This window comes from Lonchura striata, chromosome 6 (genome assembly GCF_046129695.1).
Source record: "Lonchura striata isolate bLonStr1 chromosome 6, bLonStr1.mat, whole genome shotgun sequence".
Classification (NCBI taxonomy): Eukaryota; Metazoa; Chordata; class Aves; order Passeriformes; family Estrildidae; genus Lonchura; species Lonchura striata.
Genome location: NC_134608.1, coordinates 57449261 through 57477229, shown reverse-complemented (window position 1 = coordinate 57477229; position 27969 = coordinate 57449261). Strand labels below are relative to the sequence as shown.

The following is a 27969-nucleotide window of genomic DNA, read 5'->3' as shown; positions in this document are numbered from 1 at the left end:
GTTCCTATAAAGTGTTAATTTGTGTGCATTCACATCAGTTAATTTAGCATTGACTCAATAACATAATAAACATTTCACTTTTCTCACCCATAGAAAACAACCACTATAATGGAATTTGCTGGTTAATTAGTGGCTTATCAGTTTGGTACTTGTAGTTCTGAGAGCTCTTCAACATGTTCTTTAGAAGTTTCAAAACCTTCAGATTTCTCTTAAGACCCACGTTTTGAGAGTCATCTCCAGACATCTTTCTTCGGTGTAAAGTAATGTTAGAAAGTGATGCTGTATTAATTCTCTTAAGTAGTTGTTAAATATAGTTTTAGGATCCAACATAATGCTAAAATAGAGACTATGTATGTGGGGGAAGTTTTTTTTAGGAATGACATACTTGCTTCGAGGAACACCTAAATCTTCCAGAGGAGAGGAATTTATGGCTTCTTATCAGAAGAAAATAATTTCTTCAGGCCTTGCTCAGACTCAATGATGCCAGGGGATTAAAGGAAACAGTTGACATACAACAGACAGAGTTTCTTGTTTAGAATAGAATGTACGCATAACCATGAATGATGTAGGAATGTGCAACAAGTGTATTGGTTTAAGGGTGATTCCTTTGTTCACAAGTCATGCTTTTCATGACTCAGTGTCCAAGAGCATCCAGACATCCGTAATTCTTTGCTTTTTATTGTCTTGTAATTGTCCTAACACTAAACTTTATTACTCTAATTGTATTATTATTTTTATAACCATTTTATTATTAAACTTTTCAAATTTTAAAAACCAAGTGATTGGCATTTTTCACATACAGCAAGTTCCTACTGTTGGCTTCTCTGATAGCCCCTGGCTGCTGGCTATTCCTGCTGGAATATGACTGCAAGTATTTCCTTGCTGCCTCTGACCACAGGCTTTTACCTAGCTCGACTATGACTGCAGGCTCCAGCAGCAGGCCCTAACTCCATCAGACCCAGCCTGGCCTCACAGCAGAGCTTCTGAAACAGCAGCAACTCTCTTCCATGTTTCATTCCTCTTGTGTCTCTCTGGATCGTTCCTTCTTCCTCCAGGCTCTCCCTGACCATCCAACCTACCCCTTTTATCACACTTATGTTTATTAGTCACAGCTGCAGCCCATTAAGGGCAAAGCTGTTCTTATTCTTTGGCAATTAGAACAACTGTGATTTATCAGGTGAGGTCACTTGTAATCCCTTTTTCTACACCTACACTAAGCAGCAGAACTACGCTGAATTTCCATTTCCCTAATATGCACAATAAGAGTGGGATTATTTATAAAAAAAAAAAAACTCCCAACAGAAACAAATGAAAATATATGTGAGTAGAATGCTAATAGCTTATACCATTATGTATGTGTATTGGCTGCTAAAAATGCAGTAAATGTAGTATTTAAATTGTGTTTCAAGTTGTAAAAAACTTTAAAATTGTGAGGAATTTAGCGTTTCCTTCTATATGTGCTGTCATACACAGTTTAATTTTTTAAGTTTTGTCTGATTTAATTTTTCAAGTTTTGTCTGATTGTATACTATTCATAGTGTTATCATGATTTCATGACAGCTGTTGAGGAGATGATCACCTTTCTTTTTTTGGGGTTTTTTTCCATTCTCTGTCTGTCTGATCTGTCCAATGTTTACACTAACTACAGAGTGTGCTGGGGTATGCAAAGATTGGATATGGGGCTGAATCCTCTCAGGATGGTTGTGTGTTTTGCATGTAGTTCGCATCACGTTTATTTTTTCTTAAGATTTGGGCTCTGCTTTTCTGTCATCTGTGCAGACAGAATCTGACAGGTTCTCTCAGTCTCTCTGAGGAGCCCTAGCAACTTCAGTATGATTTACTAAGCCGTAGGTAAGCAGTAGTAGCAGGATTTAACCCACTTAGATACTGAATTTTTTCTTAAGAGCACTTGTGCTGAAGTAATTTCTTTGGGAGCAAGACTAGAATGCCAAAAGGAATTAACTTGACTTGAATATTCAAAACAATGAAGTTCACTTTTTAGCACAAAGCTATATTGATGCTGACACCTTGCCAGCAGTATTGTGTTTTTCTGGGGAGGTGAGAGAATAAGTAAAATAACTTATTTGAGGGAAGATCTGTTGCAATTTTGTCTTCTGAGTATGCTTTTCTCTATGGCTGATGCAGTGGTGCATCTTGGTGAGCTGCTTCTGCTGTTGCTTGTCAGTGTTTCACCACACCATGCAAACAAGGATGTTTTCATTTAGAGGTTCACTCATCTGATACAGGATTTATAGCAGCGTCCTGCATGGGAGCAGCCTTGCAAGGCAGGAATTGTCAAACTACGATTTTTGAGAATGCTGATAAAGTGTCTTCATGAATTATAATAGATTTTAAAAATGGGATTTTCCTCTGTGTATCTTGCTGTCTGAAAAAGTTTAGGTGAAGTTTTCCCACTTCTAAACACTATATCATGGCTCTGTGATCCAATGGCAGTCTGGGATTTTTACCTGTCACACCGAATGGCCTCTGGCAAGAGCATATGGATTGCCTAACAGATGAAGGGCACCTGTAGAGGAGAAGGATGAAAAGATCCTTCCTTCCATAGAAAGCTGAAAGGCTACTGCCTGCAGGAAATAGAATATAGATCCTTTGAGTGCTGGGAGACAGAGCCAGAGTTTGAAGCCATTAGGCTTCATGTGAGAGCTGAGCTTTGTTTTGCCTTTAATGACAGTCTGCTTAGATGCACATCATGAGTCCACCTTGCATGCTGAGGCAAGGCACAGCTGTGGCATCACCTCTCTAATCATGGCCTGTTCCTTCCTCTCTGGGCTGAGAAATCAGAGGGTCAGGCTCTGGAGAACATGATCAAAGCCTATCTTCCTACTCTCTGGCAGCATTTCCAACTCATTCTTCTTTTTGTGAGCAGCCTGTTCCACCTGAGCATGCATCATTTAGTGCAAGTATTGATGCCCTCTGCATGTCTTTAGCTGACATAGAGGTATTTTTTCAGACGCTGTGGTTGTGCCGACTTATTGTATCTACCTTCTTGTTACTGCCACTTAATGAAATCAGCACATAAGGTTACATTGCTGGCTTTGTAAAACAGTTCTGCTTCTTGGAAGGCATTTTCACAATGGCAAAGCTTTGAAGTGAGATACTGCTGCTTTTGTGAATAGACTTGCAGTCAAATAAGGGATAGGATTAAAATGAAACTTAGGTACTCATGAGAACAAACAGCATGTCTGAATCTGTCTCTGCAACTATTTTTGCAACCCTTTCTGACTTGATCCTTTCTCTTAATTGTGAACCTGTTCGTGGTAACTGAATGCAGCTGAAAAAATGGGTCTCTCTTAATGAGTTTCAAAGGCTTTCATGGAGATTAAATCAAAGTTATTAATTGATTATATTAATTGGTAATAAATGAAACACTTGCTTTCTTTAGGAGTCGTAGAACAAAGCAGCAATCAGACAACAAAATGTCTTTTTATCTCAGTGGTGTCTTTTGATTTGGTGTCTCTGACATTTTATACAACGAGCAATAGGAAGAGGAGAGTGAATTTTTCTGTTAGCAGCTGGTCACAAAGATCTGGTGAAGCAATGGATTTATGTAAGCATTAATTGCATAACTAGGAAATGTGAGTATGAGCTGAAGAGACACAGATTATTTTGGAAAACAAACAGTGGGATTTTTGGCTCAGGTAAGCAGTGTGTGACCAATTCCAGACTGATGCTATGACCAGTCAGTCTTCTGGAAGGAGACTTCTTCAGCACAGGTGTGCAGCCAGCTGACATCTGTGTAATAAATCTCTGCTAAGTTATTTCCAATTACCAAAAAACAATGTTATTTCCATTAACAAATACAAAAAAAAATTACTGTATTTGGTAGGTGGTTTAGTAGAGCTTGTAAACTAAATTCACAGATATCCATTACTGGAAAATCCTAAACTGAGATACAACCTTGGATTACTGAGCACTTTTTCAATAAGAAAACAGCAAGAGATTCACAGATCACTTTAGGAAATACTCTCACTCACGAAATCATTCGATGAAATTCAATATATTCAATATATGTGTGAGTCTGTGAAGGTAGTTGTTTCTGGGATGGCTCTTCATCCATGAAAAGACAGAGACATCTATGACCTCCCATGTTGTTGTGATTTTTGAAGTGGTATTCAAACATTATTCTGCCTCTTTCAAGTTAGGAACCTCTAAAATTATCTGAGTTTATCCAAATTGCGTAGTTGCCAAGCTCCCCTCTCAAACATTTATCTGTGTGGTAGCAGGACCTGTGTCAGAGTAGTTTCCTCCTTTGAGGAGGGTTTAGCTTGTCTTTCATCTCTGAAGAGTTGGAGCTGATTCCTGATTTCAGGCTTGGAGACAGTACTTTGACAAGTAAAGAAACATTTAGTGTTTACAGAGGTTGGAACATAGTGTAGGAAGCAAGTGCCATTAGTTTATTGTCAGTGTTGTCAGAAAAAAAAAGGAGAACATCTCAAAAAAATCAAATAACCGAATCTTCTCAATTTATGTTTTTGCATCTTGGGTTCCTTTTAGTAGGAGATCAAAGGATGCTTCCTGGCATTCTTTGGGAGTCAGGATTCTGATGGCATATTGTGCTAGTACATAAACTTTTGTCTTTAGGTGTTTCCACAAAGGTTAAGTCAGCTCTCAGGCCTGTAGGTGGATCTGGGTGCTGAGGAGGACTTTTGGAGCAATTGACAGATTTTCAGAAGATTCACTTTAATTTTCATAAGTCTCTGTGTTTGTAAGTACAGTCCTTTAGAAAGGAAAGTTCTTCATTTTGTTGGATCACTGTTAATGTGACTTCTGATAAATAATAATAACTTCCAGAAAAAGATTTTTTTTGTGTGCATGTGTGGCTCTAGTTTATGTTGACAAATCGGAGTCAATTAAGGCAATTGATCTTGTTTTACTGGTGTGCCATGGATTGTAAAGTATTTACAGAAACAAGGGTGTCCCGGTTAGATTATGTGGTCAGCTGTGATGTGTCAATCACAGGGAGCTCACAAGACACCTTGAACAGACTTTCTGTGCAGCTAGACATTGAGAATGAATGCTGTGATTTCATTGTACTAGAGCTCTTCTTAAATTGAGTTCTAGGTATATGTCTCCCCCTCCTCTCTGTTTGTCATAACAGCCAGAGAGGTGGCCTTGTGAAATGAAAACCTTTGCTAATCAGGCAAATACTACAAAGTGATGATCCCAGTAGCATCATTGCATGCATCTAAATATGGACTAAAAATTCAAATAGGCTGAATTGGTAAACAGGAGCATAAAGTTATTGCATGACTGAAATTGGTTTGCTATTTACACACGAATGCCTAGTACAGTGAATTTTCTTTATGTTGAATACATAGTTTTAAAGAACTTATTTTACACACAAACTCTGGCAGCCATTTTGTGCACTATGTACAGTTGCTTTGCTTTTCCCCTTCAAAACTTCAGTTGTTTCCTAGCAAGCAGGCTGAAATTAAATATTTCAGATTAGTATATAAAAGCAAAATGACATTATTTTCTGATAAAGATCCTTCTGAAATTTGATTAATTTAGGCCTTTAGTCTGATTGTGATAAAAAAAAAATTGTTTATACCTAACTTTGTTTGACTGTTAAATGTTGAGCCTTACGTGCTAATAGTTAGACCAACACAAGAGTGTGTGAGGGCACATCACGGAAAGACTTACGGGCAGCAAGTGAAGCTAAAGTTACACTTTCTAAAATAGCAGATCCTTACTGTTTCCTTTTGTCTTTGTCTCTCATAGAAGCTCCACCAAAACTGGAAGACAGTCCTGCAGAAGCGTTCACGGACTCGTCTCTCTTCGCTCACTGGGGGCAGGAGCTGAGCCCCGAGAGCCGGCGGCTGGCCCTGAAGCAGTTCCAGTACTACGGCTACAACGCCTACCTGAGCGACCGCCTGCCGCTGGACAGAGCCCTGCCGGACCTGCGGCCCAGCGCGTGAGTGCTCGCTGCTCGGTTCCCTGAGGCTCCGCTGCAGCCTTCCCGCTCTGTCCACTGCAGCCTTCCTGCTCTGCTCCCTGAGGCTCCACTGCAGCCTTCCCGCTCTGTCCACTGCAGCCTTCCTTCCCGCTATGTCCACTGCAGCCTTCCTGCTCTGCTCCCTGAGGCTCCGCTGCAGCCTTCCCGCTCTGTCCACTGCAGCCTTCCTTCCCGCTCTGTCCACTGCAGCCTTCCTTCCCGCTCTGTCCACTGCAGCCTTCCTGCTCTGCTCCCTGAGGCTCCGCTGCAGCCTTCCCGCTCTGTCCACTGCAGCCTTCCTTCCCGCTCTGTCCACTGCAGCCTTCCTTCCCGCTCTGTCCACTGCAGCCTTCCTTCCCGCTCTGTCCACTGCAGCCTTCCCGCTCGGTTCCCTGAGGCTCCGCTGCAGCCTTCCCGCTCTGTCCACTGCAGCCTTCCCGCTCTGTTCCCTGAGGCTCCGCTGCAGCCTTCCCGCTCTGTCCACTGCAGCCTTCCCGCTCTGTTCCCTGAGGCTCCACTGCAGCCTTCCCGCTCTGTTCCCTGAGGCTCCACTGCAGCCTTCCCGCTCTGTTCCCTGAGGCTCCGCTGCAGCCTTCCCGCTCTGTCCACTGCAGCCTTCCCGCTCTGTCCACTGCAGCCTTCCCGCTCTGTTCCCTGAGGCTCCACTGCAGCCTTCCTGCTGTCCACTGCAGCCTTCCTGCTGTCCACTGCAGCCTTCCTGCTGTCCACTGCAGCCTTCCTGCTCTGTCCACTGCAGCCTTCCTGCTCTGTTCCCTGAGGCTCCACTGCAGCCTTCCTGCTCTTTTCTCCCTGTGGGCTCCACTGCAGCCTTCCTGCTCTTTTCTCCCTGTGGGCTCCACTGCAGCCTTCCTGCTCTGCTCCACCACACTGCAGCCTTCCTGCCCTGTTCCCCCTGTGGGCTCCACTGCAGCCTTCCAGCTCTTTTCTCCCTGTGGGCTCACGCTCTACAGCCTTCCTGCTTTTTTCCCCCTGTAGGCTCACACTGCAGCCTTCCAGCTGTGTTCCATCTATGGGCTCACACTGCAGCCTTCCAGCTCTTTTCCACCTGAGGGCTTCACTTCAGCCTTCCAGCTCTGTTCCACCACACTGCAGCCTTCCAGCTCTTTTTCCCCCTGCAGGCTCACACTGCAGCCTTCCCGCTCTTTTCCATCTGCAAGGCTTACCTCATAGGTCTGGGTACAGGTAACAGCCAGAATGAGTAATTTCTGTCAAACAGATTAAGGCTGTACATTTCAGTTGTCTTCTGAAGCACTGCTGAACCCAGAGTCAGTCCTGTTAAAGTCCTATTAAGTATTCATTAACATTTCTTCAGCATCTGTTGGAAGCTTCATCTCATCTACAATTTACATTAGCTACCGGGTGTGTTTTTTCTGCTAAAAGAACCTTTTAATGCCAATTTTCAGTTTCATCAGATAATCTGGCTAAATAAGAGCTGCTTTCTTTGGAAGCACAGAACTGCCTGTTTAAGGCCAGTTGTTAGTTTTAGTGGTGAAATACACCTTTGAGCCAAGCACTAAAAGCCCAGGGATCCTCCTTCCCTGGGCACATCTCTGCTCACAATCGTGCATGCCAGGCAGGGTGAATGCATCCAGGGTTATTCCACAATGGCTTGGGGAGGTGGATGGGACATGGGGAGGGAGCAACCTTCCCTTCAGTGCATCTGAGGGCTATTTGGGCAGCACTGGTCACAGAGACAGTTAATGCTCAACTTTTTTGACACGTTGGTGATAGATTTGATGCTTTGAACAAACACCAGCTCTGGAGATGGAGAAATAGGTGGAGGGAAAACTGCTTTTTTTTGCAGCTCATTAAAAAAAGAAGTCATTAAAATAAATATGCTGGATACTTAGTGAATCAAATGTGATTGTATTCAGTTATTCTAACCAAATATTTTAATAACTAAAGCAGTAGTGCATTTTGCTGCACATTAAGTTGATGCTGCACATTAAGTTGATGATAGCAAAAATATGTGAACACCATCCCAGGCAGTACTTTAGCAGTATCTATACTATATATCATTATATATTGCATTGTATAAATATTTTTGTTGCAGATTTGCTGAAATAATGACTTTAAAGAAATCAAAGTCCATGCAATTGTATTTGTGTTTTGGTTGAATCAGTTTAGCAGTGCCTGTAGGGACAGTCTCTTTTTTGTTTTTTAATTGTAAACAGATCTAGAGAAAAAAGAAATCTTTTTAACTAGGCATCAATGATAGAAATTATTCTGTTCTTATAGTGCTTTTGAAATTACTCTTCTGAATGATTTAAATATAAATTTTTTATAACTCTGTGTTTTAGAAATTAAAAATATGGGAAAATGAATGTTATTGTAGCTGAAAATAAATTAAGGTTAAGATTTTGAAAGAAACTCTAGGTAGAAATGAATCATGATCCTAATTCCTGTGCAAGTTTTGATCCCTCACTGACTGTCTGTTAGAAACACGACAGACATCACAGTATGTTTAGGGACACATAGATACAAAATAATGGCTTAGTAATGGTAGATCAGGCAGGTTCCCTGCACCATTTAGGCTTGGGAAGGAGGCAGGGACTCTGACACTGGGATGGAGTAAGTTCTGACCCTGAGGCAAATGAGTTGTGCTGTCAGGCAGTATGCAAACTGTTTGCTGTATCTACAGCACCCTGTGGAGTGCAGAGCTACAGGTGTTCTGAAAGTCCTGCTGTTGAAAAAACAATTCCTGCTCCTGACAAGCAAATTCTCATTTGTGTGAGAGCACATGCATGAATGTTGTGGAGGAAAAAAGTCTACCCTGTGGAAGTATGTTTCCAGTGTAATAATAAATTTTTGGGATTTCTAGTACCTGGTTTTTAAGCCAAGTGCAGAAGTCACTTCCCAAGTGTGTATAGCTGTGTTTAAATTATCTTTGGGCAGGTACTGGGCTCAAGCAGCACAGGGTAAAGGCCAAGGACAGCACTGTGTGAAGAGGGCCTGCAGCAAGTGACATGGAGACCAAGTTAGTCACCTTTGCTGGTTCTCAGTCAGTTGTGGTATTTCTGTTCTGACTAGAAATCCATGAGAGCACAGATATAAGAGGTGTCACAGTATCAGGACAGAGTTAGCCAAGGTCTAACCCAAGCTCATTAGCCTGGATTTAGCAGTAATTCTGCAAGATTCACATGACAGTGGCATCCCAGTAAAGGCTTGTGACAGGCAGATAAAGGGGCAGACCTCACATAGTTCTGTCTGGGCTCAGTGGTGGTCTGTTTTCTGTATTCAGAACCTATAGTATGAAGTAGAGGAATTTGGGAAGGCAACAATATTTGCAGCTGAAACCTAAGGAAATTCATACACTGTTAGCCACAGTTGAGAGCAGGAGAATTAAGTGATCTGCCAAAATTGTGATAATACTCCTTTTATATCATACTGGTATGACTCAGCTTTGACCTTTCGGCCTGTAGTGCTCTGAGAATTCACATCAACATATTTTAGCAGGGGAGCTCAGTGTGTCCTTACAAGGTTCTGCAGAGAGAAAGGCCATTCCACATGTGTAATAACACCAAATTATAACATGCAGCATTTTATAGGGTTGAGATTGTCAACATTAAATGCCATGACAAAAGAAGAGGACTATTAGAGATTGTGGAGCCACAGCACAAATGGAAGAGAGGGCAAAAATTCAGCTTTGCCCAGTTCTTCGGTGTGGGTGGCATGAAGAGGCAGTGGAACACATTTAGCAGTTAGGGCAGTGCACTCTGCCCAAGCCTCTGAACTCTGGCCTCTCTAGAAAAAGTTAATCACATTGGTTGGAAACATCCAGCAGAGCACACTTGGGTCAAGCTGTGGCAGTTGTCACACCTTTCAGAAAGACCTTTTCAAGCTTCAGGTACTGCAGAGTGGTTTCTGACCCTCTGTACAGCCATGAACCTTCTGTCTCATTCTGAATTTAGTTCCTTTCCACTGTGAATATTTGTGCTAGCAGAGGGTGTCCCCAGCACAGTCCAAAATAATCTCTTTGAAGTAAGTAAGAGATGCCCTGGATACTTTAGGCTCCTGAAGTAACCCTTGCACTGTGAAGTGGGCTCAGTTTGTGTGATACTCAGTAGACAATTCAGGGTTTATTGTGGAGTATTGTCTCTGCCAGGGCCTGATTTTGTGCTGCTGAAGCTGGGTGCTGTGCTGTTCCCCACCCTTCTGTGCATCTGTTAGCCCATCACCTGTCTACATCACAGACTGACTAATAGATCTAATGAGCTTGGAAGCACTGAGGAAGGTAGTGCTGCCCTTGCTGCGTGCAGGAACAGAGGATAATAGTTCTGTGTTAGTTACAATTCTGTTGTGCTTATCACTTTTAGCAGGGCAGGCAGTACCCAAAAAGCTTGTTTAGAGTGAAATGTGAATGAAACAAGCTCATGCAGAAATTCATTATAACAATTTAGATTGTTTAGGGATCTGGAAATTGTCTCCCAAAGTCCTTTTGAGTGGATGCACTTAAGATTCTACTTTGTTGGCTTGTACATTTTTGTTGCCTGATCCATTGTGCTGAAGCACACATGGGAGAGGGAAGTAATATTCTTCTTTGATTATGTGATGAGCAAGGGAGGCAGCAGGAAAGAAGGCTTGCAGCAGCATCCCAGCAGAGGAGCTGTTTCAAAGGGTCTGGCTCCTGCATAGACTGTCTGATATGAAGAAACCTGGCCAGTAAATGCAAACCAACCTTTTCAGTCAGTGTAACTGACTGGAAGAAAGCAAAGAAGCAAAAGAAAGAAGCAAAGGCAGAAAGGGTGGAAGGCAAAAGAAGCATATAAAGCTCAGATGTTTTAATTCTTTGGAGATTGTCAAATAGCATGCATGGTATAACATGTGGCTTGCAGCAGGTTTGCCCCTTTTCCTGGCTGAAAGTTTGTAATCTGGAAAAGTGCAGAGGAGAAGTCCTGTTTCCTGTGCAGAGAAGGGCTTTGGCTATTTTGTAAGCATTTCTTTCAACCAATTCACTGTTCCTAAACTGATTATTTAGAGGCTCAGTTTGGCAAGGGACAAAGGTAGAAGCCTTGAAGACAGCAGAATTAGGTTTGTGACAAAGTGGGCACAAGCAAAGCAGGCGAGAGGTCCCCTGAATGCAGATGGGACTACAGAGAAGAAAAATCAAGCATTGGCTAGTTGAGGAGAGTGGTGTGGTTTGGGACAAAAGTTTTTTATATGTGTACACTTGTCCAAAATGCCTGTCAGTCCTATGGTGGCAAACACAATCCTGGATGTAGCATGCATCAGACTTCTTTAATTTTCTCCCTGTATTGAAATTGATATAAGAAAAAAACAGTTATTTCAAATAGTGAGGTTCAGGTTGGGCATTTGTATGTAATCTCTATTTCTCCCCAGAAGCCAGCTCCTCCAGAGTTGCATTCCATAAACCTTTGTCCCAAATTGTACCTGTGAAACAGTTCTGTTCTGCTGGGTTTATGTTAGTGATGGATATGGCTCCTTGTTTATTTCTGACTAAGTTCTTTTGTTGCTAATGGTAAAAGAGAACATTAATATTGCTTGTTGCTTTTGATGTTTCAAAGGAGTAATTTAAAAAGTGCACAAAAGCCTGTAATGTTTTGTTTTGGACAGAAGTCCTAAAATTTCCCAAGTATTCAGCGTTCTTGTTAAATACCTAATGTTTAATACTGTCATATTAATGCTCTCTTTTACTTATCTCTCTACCTCTGATTCTTCTTTTTCTCATCTCACCTTTGCCATCAGAGTGGTTCCCAGAAGTAGTGTGTACTGCCTGAGCAGCCGCCCCCTGGGTTTCTGACCTGAGCTTCAGTTTTCCTGTTGAGATGTACCTCCTCAAATGGTTGCTCTAGAAGTGTTTAATGTCACTGGTAGTGCTGCCAAATCTGCTTCAGTCGTCAGGCTGCTCTAATAACCCAAGTTAATGATGATGTACACTTGCACAAGAAAAATAAGACCTTTTTATATGCTATTCAATGCCAACCTGGTTAGCATAGCTCAGTTAGCACTTAAAATACTGATAATGGCAAAAGGAAAAATGAAATATGATCAGTGACATTATAAACATAAATATAAAAATAGTTGTGCAGGAGTTCTTACAATGTTGGGATGTTGGGGGATACAAGACAGATGATGGACTTTGGACCTGGTTAACATAAGAGGTTTGATGACAGGATGCCTTGGCAGTAGCAAACAGAACTTTGAGGATTGCAAGAAGATTCAACCAGACAGGTTTACCAGGAAAGGAAAATTGCATCAGACTTCTGCAAGCAAGAGGTGTTTAAAATGCATAAGTTTGTTTATGTCATTATTAACCCAATCACTGTACTAAAACATTACTAGCCTCCCTAAAATAGTATATAAGCATTTGTATCCCACAGTAAATTGGATTCTGATCACCAAATCAGTCTTCCCCATCTCTCTTCAACGCCGACACCATAATACTCAGTTCTTTTGTCACAGTTTTACTGCTACTTATTTCATTGATGCCAGAATGTTTGTGAGGTTTTTTTTCCACTCCTATGTATCTTGAACTTCTGTTGGCCATTTTGGCTGTGGACAAAATGTTACCAGTACTTGAAGAAAGCACAATTCTGTTTCTGCTTGTGCTTTTGAGAAATTCTTACCCTTTTTGAACTAAAACTTGCTGCCATGTATGTGCTAAAACAACACTTGAACTGCAAACATCTTTTAGTAACATCCTTATTGCATATTATATTAAATGAAAAAACTACAACAAAAAAACACCAAAAAAAACCCAAAACCAAAAAAGAGTGGAATGTATGTTATAATTTATTTTCTAAACAAAACAATGGGGTTTTGCTACTGTCTGATATGATCCTCTTGGTGAAAGTTTTTCAAAGCTTGCAGAAAATTATTTGAGTTCATAATTATATCCATATTTGTAGACAGTCTCAGAGATAAGTTATTAATAGATGAAATAATTTTTGGTTTGCTGCTTTCATGCATAGTTATGATAAACTAATTTTAATGGCTAATGACTGGCTAAATTGAATTATCACAATGCATAAAGGGATAGAGTTGTCTTGTGGACAAATATTTGCAAGAAGGGCTTCGTAATGTATGCTGCCCTCCATTTACCAGAGCTGTGCCTGAAATAGAACACCAGGAGTTTCTCTAAATTTCTGGTAACCATGACAACTGCTTACTTTAGTGGTATTAGCCCAATGTAATTGAGTGGTGTGGGTTACTGGCGGTAATTTTTAGCTTTGTTGAAGCGACACTCACTATTGCAGCTCCAAGTGCCATTTGGAATCTAGATCTGAAATCCAGTGTCACACTGGAACACGCTGGGTGCCTCGTGGATTGTGAGCTCGGCCATTGGCACCTGCACATTGTGGTTGCCATGCAACCTCTCCCTTCTCTGAGCTTAGTGGAGCTGAGATTTCCATCCATGCAGTTTCCTCCCCTCCCTCTCTGTAGCTATTTTTTGTTCTTTCCTATCACTGTGGAATTTTATTCCTCATAAAACTTGGCATAAAGATGATGACAGACATATTTGTGAAAATGCACAAGTGCTTTACATTCTGTGCAGGATCTGGGGCTGAGTTAATTCTGATTTGTTTAAATTAAAAAAAAACAGGTAATTTTTAGCGTCATCAAGCGGATATGAAAAATTATGTAGAGAGGAAAAAGTCTTTTTTTATAAACTACAGGCACACTGAAACAAAAAGTGAATTTGAGATGGAAGAAAGACAATGAATGAGTCTTAATGGGGAAAAAAAAAAAGGAAACATGCACTCAGTTCAGGAATGTACCTGTGGGACTCAGATTTAGTCAAAGAAAGAAACTGAGAGTTTCTAGCCAGGCAGATGCCTGAGAAAGAGCTGGAGAGAATGTAAATAATTCTTTATCTCTCTTGTTTTTCACATTGTTTATAATTAAGTTCTATCACTGTGCATCAAGCACTCTGCACCAATGCTGTGGGTTGTTTTCAGTTCAGAACCAATGGAGTTGGTCCTTGCAGAGCTCTATATAAAAGCGCAGTGTATTTTGAATAAATTGGAGTTTTACTCTCAGCAGCCTTCTGACTCAGAATCTTCTCATTCCCGTCCTGCCTCGACAGCAACATGTACCCTCCTTGAAAATTAGTCTTCTTGAAAAGACTAAAGAAATTAGACAAAACAGGAATCTTAATTCTATTCTCTCATGTCATCTGTAGTTATAAGACATGGTAGTGAAAAAGGGAATCAAATTACATCCACAGGATTAAAAGCTTTGCTCTTGTCTGTACAAGTTGCCAGCAATGAAAAATTTTGTCCAGAGTGATAAAAAATTGCAAATATGTAATATGTAAATGAATGCAGGAAAACCAATACAAATAGTTTCTTTTAAATGAATGAAAGACTCATCATAAGCAGAAATTTCGTTTGAACCTGTCAGTTTATGCATGGATTTACAGCAAGGAAGCAGTGTATTGGGGGCTGCTTTGTCATCAAGAAACTTTTTGGAATATAATTTGTCACTAGCTTATCGCAGTAGTATATTTTACATTTATCTCAAGCTCAGTTTATGTGACAGATGAGAAAAAACCACCAGTATTTAAGGAAACAACTTCTTTGAACTATTTTCAGTATTCTTTTACTGCTATTCCAAGTATTTTCAAAAATCCCTCAATTTTTCTTAATTATTTTATAGGTACCACATCTTACCAGATAGAGTTTCATTTTTTGCTAGAGTATCATTCTATCTACTTTGTGCATTGTTATGGATGAAGATAAAAAATATTACCATGCCTAAGCTTAAAGATACATTGGCTGAAGATTTATTTGCTGGACCATTTTATATCTGTTAATTTTGGCTGCAAGCACATCACTAAAATAACAAGCATTGTAGGTTATTTAAAGTGTAATACTGAAGATTATTTCAGTAGGTTTAAACCTGTTAACTAGTTCATAGTCTGTTTGAAGACAAATTTTCAAAATTTGGATGTATACACACCATTTGTCATGAATAGGTCTGTTCTTCAAGGGCCTGGATCTCTAATGGTTTTAGCATCTTGTGGAAAAAATGTGTTAGTATTTAAGAATTATTATGTGATTATAAGTACAGAGGCCACCCAGTCACTTTGAGCCTGAAATATGCACATTGGAAATCCTTTTGTCAAATGCCACTTAAACCTGATGGTCCCTAAAACTCACATTTGTCAAAGATTCACCTCAGGTTTGGCAGTGCTCAGCCCAAGTAAATTTATGGCTATTTCAGCTACTCAGTCATCTGGGCAGGGCTTTTAGAGATTGTTTTAAGCAGGCTTTTCAGAGATTTTTCACCACTGAAGGTGATATTTTTTTTAAGGAACAGTGTCAGGGGTTAAAATGCTTAGTCTAGGGTACAGGAGACAGCTGTGGAAACTATCTTTTCTCCTTAATAAGATGTGAAACCAGTGTGTGTGTGTAGAATTGGGACTGTTTAGCCTAGAGAAGAGGAAGCTTAGAGAGGATATCATCAAGGTAAATATCTGAAGGGAGGCTGCAAAGAGCCAGGCTCTTCTCAGTGCTCCCCAGAGGCAGGACCAAAGGCAAAGGGCACAAACTGAAGCACAGGTTGTAGTCTCCACCATTGGAGGCACCCCAACCCTGCCTGAATATACTGATGCAGGAAAATACTTGCAGGCTCTGTGAAAATGACTTTGTTTCTTCAGCCAAATTGTCACTAGTTAAAAGGAAATAATAAATATTAGCTTGCAAAAGAAAGAAAAAAATTATCACAAGAATTTTTGGGGCATTATAATCTAGAAAGATTTGACATAGACATGAAGAGTGGAGTTTAGAGTTTAAAATGCACAAACATTCATTTGAACATGTGCTGCAGGGCCTTCCTCCAAGGGATTAATCCTAAATATGAGGTTAGAGAAACTTGGTATCACTCCAACTTAGTTTCATTGCTCTACAGAAAGTGGAATGACCCTGAAAAGGGGGACTGAAAATAATCATACCAAGCTGGCTAGTGGTTGGTTCTTTGGGGAGATTGGGGAAGATTGAACTCATGCTCCTTCTGTCCTGGCTGAAGGTTTTCACTCCTGCACTGCTGGTTAAAAGAGAAAAACAGTGCTGCCTTGCACTAATTGCCTTCTGGAAGAAAAGTCAGCTCCCCTTGTCTCTTATGGTAGTGCTTTATTTTGCATAAAATCAACTCCTGGATACTTTAAAGAAAACTTTTCATCCTGATGCTGAAAGCTGTCTTACCAATGACTAGAGGATTAAAACACCAGTCAAAATACAAACTGATCTGAAAAAAAAAGTGTTGGTTTGTTGTGCCACAAAAGATAAGCCACAGTGGGAATCAGTAAATCCAAACAGCATTTTAATTATTTCCCTCTGGTATTGATCCTATGGAACAAAAAGCTGTGAATCTCTGCCACAATGAGGTTTCATATTTGTTTCTAAAAGGTGTATGAACCAGGTGTTAAAAAATATACTGTTAGCTTTTTAAGACTTGAACTGTTGCTACTTTTTCTAGATTCTGTTTTCTGTTTTATATGTCCTTATAACTCTTTTGCATGGTGACAGAGAGAAAAGTACCTAAAATATTAAATAGCTTATTTAATGTGATTTCCATCACTTTCAAACCAATGACTGAATTTAGAAAATTGGTTGACCAGATGAATTTTGATATTGTGCTATCTCAGTCAGCTTGGGTGTCATGTGTCCTATGCACTGACTTTTTTCAGAACCTGTAAAAGCATAGAAGTAAATTGATAATTTTGATTGAACTTAATTTTTGTACAACATCCAGCACACGAAGAGGAATGCTTGAATGCTTTTGTGATACTTCTTTGTGTTTATTTGCTGCACAAATTAAAATACAAACTCCTTAAAGAATTTTTCTCTTTGACCTGAAGAGCAGATTTAGTTAAGGAGTCATATTCAAGCATTGAGTAAAAATACTGAATCCATCCATGCTTTCTGTATAGGCAAAATATTGGCTCTTAGTTATACTTTCCACAATTTTCTGGGGTTCCTTGATGCAGTGAACTCTGGTGTCTGGAGAGGATAGTGACTTAGTGTTGTCAGAAGGTAGAGAAAATAATTTCCATCTGCAAAGTCTATCTAAAAATGCTGCTTGAGTCAGCCTGTGCCTAATTTCATCCTAGTAAATAGTTTCAAATCTGAGAAAAAGGTAGAATTAATTGTTTCACAGAAAAATACTCATGTCCTTTTGCTCAATTAAGTTCTGGCTTTATTAAAAAGCAAATATTTTGCTCACAGTTTAAAAAGGTAAAGTGGTAAAAGAGCTTTCTACTCATATAATTGAAACATTTGAATCCTTTTTGGAAAGAAGGAGGTGAAAAAAAGAAAATCATTAAAACACTAAGGAGCTTTAAAGTTGTGGGCAGCACTTCCATACTGCTGTTTCCATAAGCAAGTTGGAACATGGCTGAAATATCTGTTTTTGGAAAAGGAAAGAAAAATGCACCAGGTTATGAGAGTATTCCTCTTTCTGATTAAACCCCTTGTCTGTGCTTACAGATGAGTTTTCCACTGTTTTATGTGTTTTTCCTGGCTGCACCATCTGTCTTAGGTTTAGTATCAGGATGTTCTTTCTGTATCTTCTAATGTATTCTTACAACTGGGGATAGATTTCTCTGAAATACTTTTTGTTTGCATTGCAGATTGCCAAAAATTTATGTATTTTCTTTTCTCCAACCTTTCCCTGCAGGTGCAGGAACCTGACATTTCCTGAGAGTCTTCCCGAAGTCAGCATTGTGTTCATATTCGTTAACGAGGCGCTCTCAGTGATCCTGCGCTCCATCCACTCAGCCATCAATCGCACGCCTGCTCACCTGCTCAAGGAGATCATCCTAGTTGATGATAACAGCAACAATGGTAAGAGGTTTTGGTTCTTCCCTTTCCCTGCCCTGAGGCTGGATCATACAAGAGAAACCTTGAATTCTGGCTGTTGCTCATCCTTTGGCCTTTCAAATGTTATAGGTGGGTTTTCTCTCTTCTTCATCCCACACTTTTGCTGGGCTGTCTTGTACTCCACTCCAAGTGGGGCATGTTTAAAAGTGTGTACAAAAGAAAGAATGTTTGAGGTGTCTGGTAGGCAGAGTTTTGAATGTGTCAATAGATCAGACCTAGCAAGTTTTACTCTTATTGCTTGAGAGTGTTTTCAAGCTTGTATGGTTTCTGCACTTCTATTTCTACTGTATGATTCCACACGTGTACTCTCTGTTTTGTATAAAAAGTCTGTGTTTCTTAGACTTGTTATAGGTAAAAATTAATCCAGACAAATTAAAAATAAAAAGTAATTTTATTTTTAGTGAGTGAATTCTATCTGAGCCAGCCACAAAGAAAAGAACAGTGCTGAGTCCGGGATCAGCACTGGGTGAGACACAGGTCTGACCATCCTGCACAAGTGATTTTTATACGGTTTATTTTGCTCGAGGCTGAGATTTCTGTGATCAGCCTTTTCTTTCCATTCAAAGTCCCACATATTCTTAAAGTTTCTTTTCTCTGCACTGAGTTGAAAAAACCATCTGGAGAGCAATGTACATCCTTGATGGAGTTACGTAGCCCGGCATTGAGATGTATCTTTTGGTGGTTCCATCTCAATCTTGGGTTGTTGTCAGGACCACATCATCACCTGGGAGTTCCTAGATCACCTTGAGAAATGACCCATCTCTGGACTAGCTACATGTATTAACTTGTAAATGAAGTTTTATCAGCAGTAGTCTCAACTTCTGTGAGGCAGCCCCCTAGCTCTGACTCATATGCTTTATGCCAATATTTCATAGTAATATAAAACATTACATACATACCACCCTATAGGCGCAAATTATCCATACTACACATAACAGACTTCTTTAGATTTCCAGTTCTCTTCTCATTAGCAGCACTTACCTTGCTGCTTCTCTGCTGTCTGTGCTCAGATGTTGCTCTCCATGATCTGAAGGATTGCACTGCCCATCTCTGATGGTTCAGTGCTTGCCAGGATGTATGTCAGTGAGGCCATGCTGGGCACTATTTACAAGTCTTACTTTCTAGGAACTTTACTGATGAAATTTTAATAAGCACAGAATGCTGAACTTAAAGAAAAATTCTGCTGTGCTGTGTTAATTCTGAACTGCTAAAATACAAGGAGAATCTGAATTTATCTTGTTGAAGGAAAAAGCTGCACTAAGAGCTTCTCTCATCCTTGAAGGAAAAAGCTGAACAAAGGGCTTCTCTTATCCTTGCCATCACAACTGCTGTTACCTGGCTATATCCCTGTAGCTAAATCCTGTGTCTTGCTGCTGATCACAAATGTGTCTTAGATTTGTACAGAGAAGAAACTTTTTGCTAAGCAAGTAAGTTCCCCACCCCAGGCTCTGCGCGTCATCATATCCTCTTCTGCTGACTATGAATGAAGGAAAAACTGCAATCCTGACTCTTCAAAGTACACACAAAACTCAACAACTTGGTGTCAGCCTATGTCTTAAGTTTTGTCTTCTTCCTTCTGCAACACCCAGCGATTTGATAGGAAGGAACACAACCCTGAAACACAGCTTTGACTGGTGGCCTTGGCTGCGATGGTGTGAATCCACTCCTTCACCTTTCAAATGGGAATACAAAGAATCTGAGTAGCTGCTGGTGCTGCAGGGCCTGAGGTCTCTGAACATTGGTAAACTGGCCACAAAGCAGTCATAAAAGGAGAGAAATAAGGTGGAGAAAAAGCAGCTTCTAGAGTTTGAGTCTGATATTGTATGGTTTACAGGCAGTTATTGCAGTGGGCACATTGCAGAGCAATGTCAGCAATACCAGTGTTTTTGAGAGCTTGTCATCACTGTGGTGAGCTCGCTAACAAACACTCTTTGCACTGTGCTTTACAGACTGGCCAAAATTATTATTTTTCATTATTTCATCCCTGAAATAGAACAGAAATCACAGGAACTACTTTATCTTTCAGGAAAACCTGTCCAGCCACTTTTTTTTTTTTTGTTAGTACCGGTATTGGTACTGAACTGTATAGTATTTTTATGATTTGCTGTGCCTTTTTTTTAGGCTTGCTTTTCTTACCCTCCAGTGCCTTAAATCCTTGGGTTCCTGGCCCCAAGCAGGGAGACAGAAATTGGGAGGACGGTAACCTTTGGTTTGGCTGCCTTGGCTTGGTGTTACATGTCATTTTATACAAAATCACACTGTGCAGAGCTATAGTTAGTCTCACAGAAAAATTCAACCCTCTGCAGGATTTTATGTTGCTCCTCTAACCCTTTCTCTGGTATCTCTTTTGTGCCGTATTAAATTAGATTTCTACAGTCCTCTTTATCCCATAATGTATGCTGGAGACCTGGTAATAGGCATATATTTGGAGCAGATGAATGTTCAGAACAGGAGAAATTGTAAAGATGATTTATGGGCTTTACTACTATTAGTTTAAATCTTGAAATATTTATTTCTAAACTTACTTTTCCTTTTACAATATTCTATTTTCCATTTTTTCTCCCTTCTAGCATTGCTGAGATGAATCCTTTATATTTAGTGTCATTCTGTGTTTTTGCTAGTAGCTCTTTATCTTGCAAGTGTTGCTGCTTGTAAGATACGTGGGTTACTCTGGGTTTCCATGTATTTACCTGAGGGGGCAAACACTTGGTCTGTGCTTGCAGTGGGCTCCAGCTCTGCTTCTCACAGGGATCTGTCAGAATCCTAATTATAAGTGGTATTTTTACTCTCCAGCATTCGCCAGGGATGGCAGCTTCTCTTAACTAGATGCAAGATTTCTTTCTCTGGTGCCACAGCCATGGGCTTCACAGGCAGGAAACATCACACTGTGGGGAGTGACAAGAAATGAAATGAACAGGGCTAATGCCTTTATTAATGTCCAGCTCTTTATTAAAAATTTCAGCTGGGCAAGGGGCTCGACATGGAGCTCACCCCCGCTGTTGTAGCTTTTTCCAGGTAGCTGAAGGGGGAGGAGGCGTGCAGAGTCTGTCACTGATGTCCAGAACAACAACTGCCCCTCTCCTTTCCTTGTGGTAATACCAGGAAATTCTTTTTTTTTCCCACAGCCTACTCTAGTCTAGTTTTTTGTAGGTGATGGTGACAGAGCAAAAGTCAATCAGGGGATGTGTTTCCCTCTTCCTCAGCTAGGGCATTTGTCCAACCCCCTCAACTGTGTTTAGTTCTTTATTTAGGGGCGTCTTTATCCCCAAAAAAACCACTCCCATGGTCCCAAGGGATTTTTATTTGCATTTTAGTCCCAGAAGGGCATGGTGGATGGGGGCGGAAAATTATCTCTAGGTAGTTTAGAGAAAACAAATAGAGAAATTAGCTAATTAACATTTCAATATGGGTGAGCTAGCAGCTGTTCCAGTGTTGCCGTGGTTCATTACAGAAAGAAAAAGTGCAACCAGAGATCTAGCGGAGTCCAAATGGGCACAGTTTAACAAATCCCAAATTTCTGTAGACCTGTATTTTGGAAAAGAGCAGTGCAAGAACTAGATGGGTTTTTTTTAAAAATTCCAGAAGGCTGATTTCAGAAACCATTAATTCAAATATAGGGCTAGAGTCTGTACATTTGTCTTGAGCAATATGAGCTATAGCATTTTATTTCATGTACTTCAAGAGATGTCAAGGAAATTATCTATAACTTTCCTCAAACCTCTTTGCAGTTTTTAAAGTTCCAAATTATGTTTTGGGAGACCTCAATTAATCTCTTTGTGAAGTTTCCCTTTTTTAAAATAAGTTCAGAGTTAGAAAACTGTGAAAGGCCAGTGTGTGCCATTTAAAAGCAGAAAATAGATTTTGCAGGTCCTAAAATTTTGATCCTTTATTTAATAAAGCCATTTGTATGGCTTAATATGTGTATTTCACCATACCATCTTTTCTGGTGGAATTTGGATGAAGATTGCTCTGAATTGTTTCATATATGCTGATAGGTACTTTAGTAGTAGAATTTAATTTAATTTAATTGAAGGATTAAAAAAGGCACATTTCACAGTGACTATTGTATAATGAGAACAGAAGATATTTTTAAAGCAAGCAAAGTATCAGTGTTGTTTATTTGTGTCTCATTTGGGTCTTAGTCATGTTGGTGACTAAGCAACTTCACAGATTTCGGATGTTTTACTGTATTTTTAAGTGTCAGATCAGAATCTTTCTCATTCTCCTCAGTAGTGCTGTTTGCTTGGCAGAGATAATGTACGTATATGTTTACAATTTGGCAATATAATTTTTAAGTTTTTTTTACTTCAAAAGCAGAGGAATTTTTTTTTTTTTTTTTTTTTTAGAAAACAGGCTTAAAAAAATTTAAGTGGCCACTCCCATGACTGCTGGTGGTTATTAGACCTCAGAAACATATTTAGAGGAATGGCTTGAGCTGTAGACTATTGGCATTGTGGTTTATTTCCCCTGGTTTGTGGCATCCTGCCCTCTAGGGACAGGGTGGTGACCTTTTGTGTCACTGGAGCCCTGGTTTTGCTTTTGAGCTGGCACTGAGCACCACTGCATTACAAAGTACCTCTTGAAGGGATTTTCAGATTATTTGAAATCTCTCTAAAAAAGCTAGTTGTTAGTCATGATGAGTTCAGCTTCATGGGGAGGCAGTAGGCATTAGTGTGTCCAGAGTATGCCTTGCAAAATTTAATACTATAGCAGTAATTATCATGTTCTAGGACATTTTTGTTTCACATTACAGTTAATAATATTGCAGTGGAGGCTCAGATTTTGCAAGGTTCCTTCCTTTTCCTTGAAGCATTACTTATGAATTAAATATTCCTATATATTCAGTGTAATAATTCTCATTTTGTCCTGAGATTTCCATGAATACAGCTATTGAACTGCAGTAATAATGCTGGATATCACAGGATGTGAATTTTGTCTTGCAGTGTTGAGAATTAGCACAGACTGGTAAAAAGTGGGTCAGGTGCAACCATATCACCTGTAAGAGGTTGTTCTCAAAACACTGACTGAAAAGAAACTTTTTAAAAAGCATCCACAGCTTTTCATTAAAAAGTTATATTTCTGTGGCAATTCTTAAGAGATATTTGGGAATAGAAGATTGTCTGATTTTTTTTTTTTTCTTTACAAAAGCAGTGATGAATAAACCTCAAGACTACTGTTCAAATGCCTGCTAGATTTCATAGCACAGCCTAGTTTGAAGATGGCTTACTTGTAGATCATACAACTATGAAAAACCTGTTCATAGCAATCTCATGGGGAAAACCTTTGCTCTTGCTTTCTTTCTGTTTGGATTCTTGCTCTTCCCTTACCTGAATGTCAGGAAAGTTGCAAGACAAACAGAAACATCTGAAACCAAGGAAATAGGTCAAATTTATCTAAACCTGCATTCATTTTTGGGCTGTGGTTTATCCATCAGGAAGGCTTTACTTTATCTGCCTAGATTGATTCTCTGAATTAGTTAATGGCCTTGATGCTGAAATAATTATTGCACAGTCTTTGCAGAAGCAAACTCTCAGAAGGGTTGACAGGGATCGACATGAAAAAAAAAAAAGGCTGTGCAGTGCTGGCTAGGAATCAAATGCTAAGAAGCATATATTTATGTATAGAGCAGGAAATTTGTTCCTGTTGTGGATCTGACAAAAATATTGGCTATTGTTACAAATTTTACCGCATTTTACTTTAGTAACTTTTAAAGCTGCAACTTGAATTAATGAAGGCAATTCTTTGAGCATATATCTGCTGCTACGTGTTAAGTGCTGCTGCTGGGGCTGCAGTGAGGTGTTCCAGCTACTGTGGATGCATCTGAAAAGACAGAAGAGGGAAATATCCGTAGGCAAATCCTTGTCCTGTGGCCATCTGTTCCAGTCATCACCAGAAGTTAAAGCATAATGTTCTTCTTATTCATGTCCTGGCCATGCAGCTCAGAATTCTGGTGGGAAAAATTATGAGCCACTAATGTAAATAGACTGTGAGATTTTTATAAGTACACTGGGTCCTGTTGATGTCCTGGACTGGCTATGGACTGTTGTCTCCTCTTACTTGTCAGTCCTTGTGACAATGATTTTGATTACTGCTTTAAAGGGGAGAGCTTGTGGAGTAGGATATCAAAATGAAGTGAGAAACACAGCAGAGAAGAGAATCACTGCTGATGAATAAGGCTATTTGTCCCAATTATTCTGACCCCTGTGGTTTTTGGTTTGGTTGTTTGTTTTTGTTTGGGTTTTTTTTGTTTGGTTGGTTTTTTTTGGTGGGGTTTTTTTGTTTGTTTGGTTTTTTTTGGTTGTTTGGGATGGGCTTGGGGGTGGGTTTTTTTGGGTTTTCTTTTTTGGGTTTTTTTTGGGGTTGTTTTATATTTATTTTTTTATCACTTTTCATACCTTTTTTTCCTCCTGTGTTCATTCACTCTACATTTGATCCAGGGGTGGTCTTATTCCTTGGTTTTTATTGTGTCAACCACTTTCATTGGACTCCTTCTACTCTAGCAGTCTGCCCTTTTTGAATGCTCACTTCCTCACCCCCAATCCCTACAACTCATCTTTCTTTGTGAGCTTTTGTCCTTCAGGTGGGGTCTCCACTTTGCATGTTCTCAAATTCCAGGGTACCTGTGCCTCTTATAATTTCCTCCATCCCAGTATTTTCTGCACTTTCTCACAAACTGCATTCCTCCATCTCCCCATCTCACCATTCATCTTTCCCTTGCTTGTAGCTGCAGTAATTAAACACCTGCCTGAATCATCCCTCCCTGCCTTCCTCCACCCCCAGTAATTGTTCTTTCCTTTTTTGGGGTATATTTTTATAATTTCCCACTTTCTTCCTTTCTCTCTCTATTGCCTCCTTTTCATACATGTTTTTCCATTTTCTTTTGTTTTCATTTAAGAATGATTATGAAGTATACTTTTCATTCAGCTTTCCTAACTCCTCCATGACTGAATTCCATAGTTCATCAGATTCAAGGGCTCCCATTCCATCACATGAGGGGGCAGGGTTAGCATCCCTTTCTAACCCTCAGAGGCAAGGCTTTGTGTCCTTGTCATTATAGTTGTGTGAAAGCTGTTTGATAGCGAGCATGGAGTTTTATGTTGGGAACCATCACAGTCTCCTTTCTTTATGACTCCAATGGAAGGTCCTTAGCCTTCCTTTTCTGGGCAATTGGGAGAGTTCCAGTGCTGTGAGACCATTTGCTTCTGTGGAAGCTCTATGTGTTCCAAAGGTGCTGGCAGTGATAAAGTGGCCTTTCAGCAGAACAGTTATTTTAATAATCTGCAATACACTGTAGTTCGGTCTGTTTGTATGGCTGGAAAAGCAACATTTCAATGTGTGTGCCAGCTGATAGCAGAACCACTGTCCACAGCAGGGGGCAGCTGTGCAGTGCAGAGCTTTTATTGCAGTCTCCTGACATCAGACTTTATGAATCAAGCATTCAGATAATGCTATGAATTGAATCTTCCCTAACCAGCAGGGGACAGACGTTAATGTGTGGTCATCTTATCTTTTATTCCATCTGTGAGGTAATTTAGTTTGTTCAGTCCTGATCCACTTGCAGTGTAGCAGTCTGATGAACACCTTTTCCTGTGTCAGATTCAGTACACAAAGTCTAAGAGTGTGGGAATCCAGAGCTTCCCTCTGGCTGCCCTGGCAGGTCTGGGACCCTGGCAGGGGGTCAGGAACCCCCCTGGACAGAGCCCCCAGAGACACTGTCTGTGATCTCTGTCCATGGAAAAGAGTTTTCAATCTTACAGCATGAATTACAAGCTCTGAGTGTTTGATATCAGTAATAATTAAGTGTGGCACGGGTGCAAAAGTAAAATTTTAGGATTCTAGATTAGGGGTCCAAAGGGGACAAGATGGAGGAAATTGGGTGTGCCTTGTCCTTTTTCTCCTTCTTCATGCCCTCCATTTTTCACTGTGGTGTTGGCATTTTTCTGTTGGTTCAGGCTGGGGACACACTGTCCAGCGTAGGTGACAGATATTGGCACGTTCTTGTAAATCCAGCCCAGGGAGTTTCTGGTATTTAATGTTTGTAACATCCCACTGAGGGCAGAGCCCCACACGCTGCCCTGCAGGACAGAGCTGGGCAGGGCAGCAGAACATGTTAGAGATAAACAGAATAAACAACCTTGAAACCAGCACAGACCAATTATGGCTTCTGCTTTGGCAGGGGGCTGAAAGACAGAGACTTTCTACAATCTCAGGGTCATCAATAGCACAGATTCTGACATAAGAGGACTGCCCTTGTTATATGGTGGCTGTTTTACCTTGAATCCTGTTGTTCCAGTTCACACTGCACTTCTGTTCCACATCTGCTGTGTCTCTGAATGACAAGCAGTGCAATGCACAGTCAATATGTTCTTATCCTTCATCCCCACTCCTGTCCTGCCACCCTCTCATGACACACCCTTAGTGTGGGCATACTCATGTGTGCCCTCATGTTCCTGATCATAGCAAAGCCTGAAACAGATGAATAAATTATAATTCCAGATTCTAGGTGATGATAAATAGCTGCACACTGGCACTTTGTGGTATTCTGGAAGAATGCTTTGGGTCAGCTTACAGAAAATGGCATCACCTGTGTCAGGTGTGATTCAGAAGCCAAATGTGGCCACGCTTAAAGGTTTCAGTTGCATTCACTGAGAACAGACTTGGTTTAAGCTCTTCTGGTGGTAATGAGGAATTCACTCTGTGTGCCTTGGAGGTGCTCTGGGAGCTGCTAGCATCCTGACTCTGAGGATGCCAGCACATAAATACTGCCTTAGTGCACTCCTTAATACCATCACTGTGATTTTAGCCTTGAAATGAATGTCTAGAGAACTCTGAGAAATTGCTTGGTTGAAAAACCTTTTTCTTTCCCCGCTTTTCCCCCCTCTCACATTTGTCAGATTATTTTGCCTTCAAAAATGTTTGAATGTTTTCTGTTGAGAATGTCCTCAAGCACATGTCACTAAATTCAAGTAGCAGCCACATGTATAGATTTGGTGCAGTGAAAAACATTCATGAGAAAAGTGCCAATATCTGTCGATGTCAGTAAGATACTGACATGTGCTTTGATCAGATTATTTCCTTTTGACACCTTTTCCCATGGAGTCTTCAATAGAAATTGTATTTGAAATATTCTAGTAATGTAAGCTCTTATGAGCCTGAATGACTTCTTAAAGGATTTCTTTCTCTTTCCTTATCAAAAGAATGGCACTTATAATTGAAAGAGTTTGACAGGGTGTGGGGAAAATACTCTGTAAAGTCAAACAAAGGAGTTAAAGGATTTTGTCCTGCAGAAAGTTAAGAAATGAAAATTGCCTTTTAAATGAACTTTATTAAAATGAACCGTTTCTTCTCAACCCAAGCATACTTTTCTTAAGAAGAAAAATGAATAAAAAGATAACTTTCATAAAATCAATGCTGAGTAGTGGTAAGACTTCCTGCCAGCGCTGATAATTTCAAACACTTCCATTTCTTTGTGATAGAAATTCAAAATTCTTGATGTGCTGAAGGATCCAAGACATAAGATTTGCCTAAAGAAGTATTTAAGTGTTCAAGCATATCGCTAAATGATAAAAATCAGTTAGCAAAATATATTCATAAATTACAGATTAATCTTTGGTCACCACACAGAGGCATATTTATAGGCATTGCTATATATTTTAAAGGCATTGTGGAACCTACTGTAAGTCTAAAGTTTAAGTACAGAACATTTTAACAAAGGATATGTGAATTCTAAAATAACTAAAACAATTCATGTTGGCTTTTCTTTTGGCCTGCTTTTCTGTAGATATGTTTGGTATTGAGTTCTTTGAAAGTGTTCTCAAAGTATATTTGATGGCCAAATTTTAAATTACTTGACTTCACTTGTTCACTGCTTTCTGGGGATGTTACTAAAATGGTGTTCCTTCCTTTCACCCTGGAAAAGCAACATATTTAAAGTAGTGTGCTTCAACTAGCAGCCTGGGAAAACTTTGGGGAAGCTCAATTTAAAACTTTATGGAAAATGTGATGTATGTGAATAAAAGCTAAAACTTTCATTTATGATGATGTAATTAACAAGGTAAAAATGAGAACTTAGGGGTTAGATTGTGAGCGAGTGCAAATTCCTGCTTGTTTTTCCTTGCCTGGTTTGTTTGGGAAAAAAACTTTTGTTTT

The 27969-nt window shown here is 40.0% G+C and overlaps 1 protein-coding gene across 3 annotated transcripts in view; it reads left to right on the top strand.

The window, feature by feature from the left end:
• The window catches only part of GALNT18 (polypeptide N-acetylgalactosaminyltransferase 18), a 213247-nt gene that overhangs the window by 84596 nt on the left and 100682 nt on the right, over positions 1–27969 (top strand). For all 3 annotated transcript variants that reach the window (XM_021544857.3, XM_021544858.3, XM_021544855.3), the window contains exons 3-4: positions 5743–5935; positions 17618–17784. In XM_021544857.3, coding sequence (XP_021400532.1) covers positions 5743–5935; positions 17618–17784 — 360 coding nt within the window. The remainder of the gene's footprint in view (positions 1–5742; positions 5936–17617; positions 17785–27969) is intronic.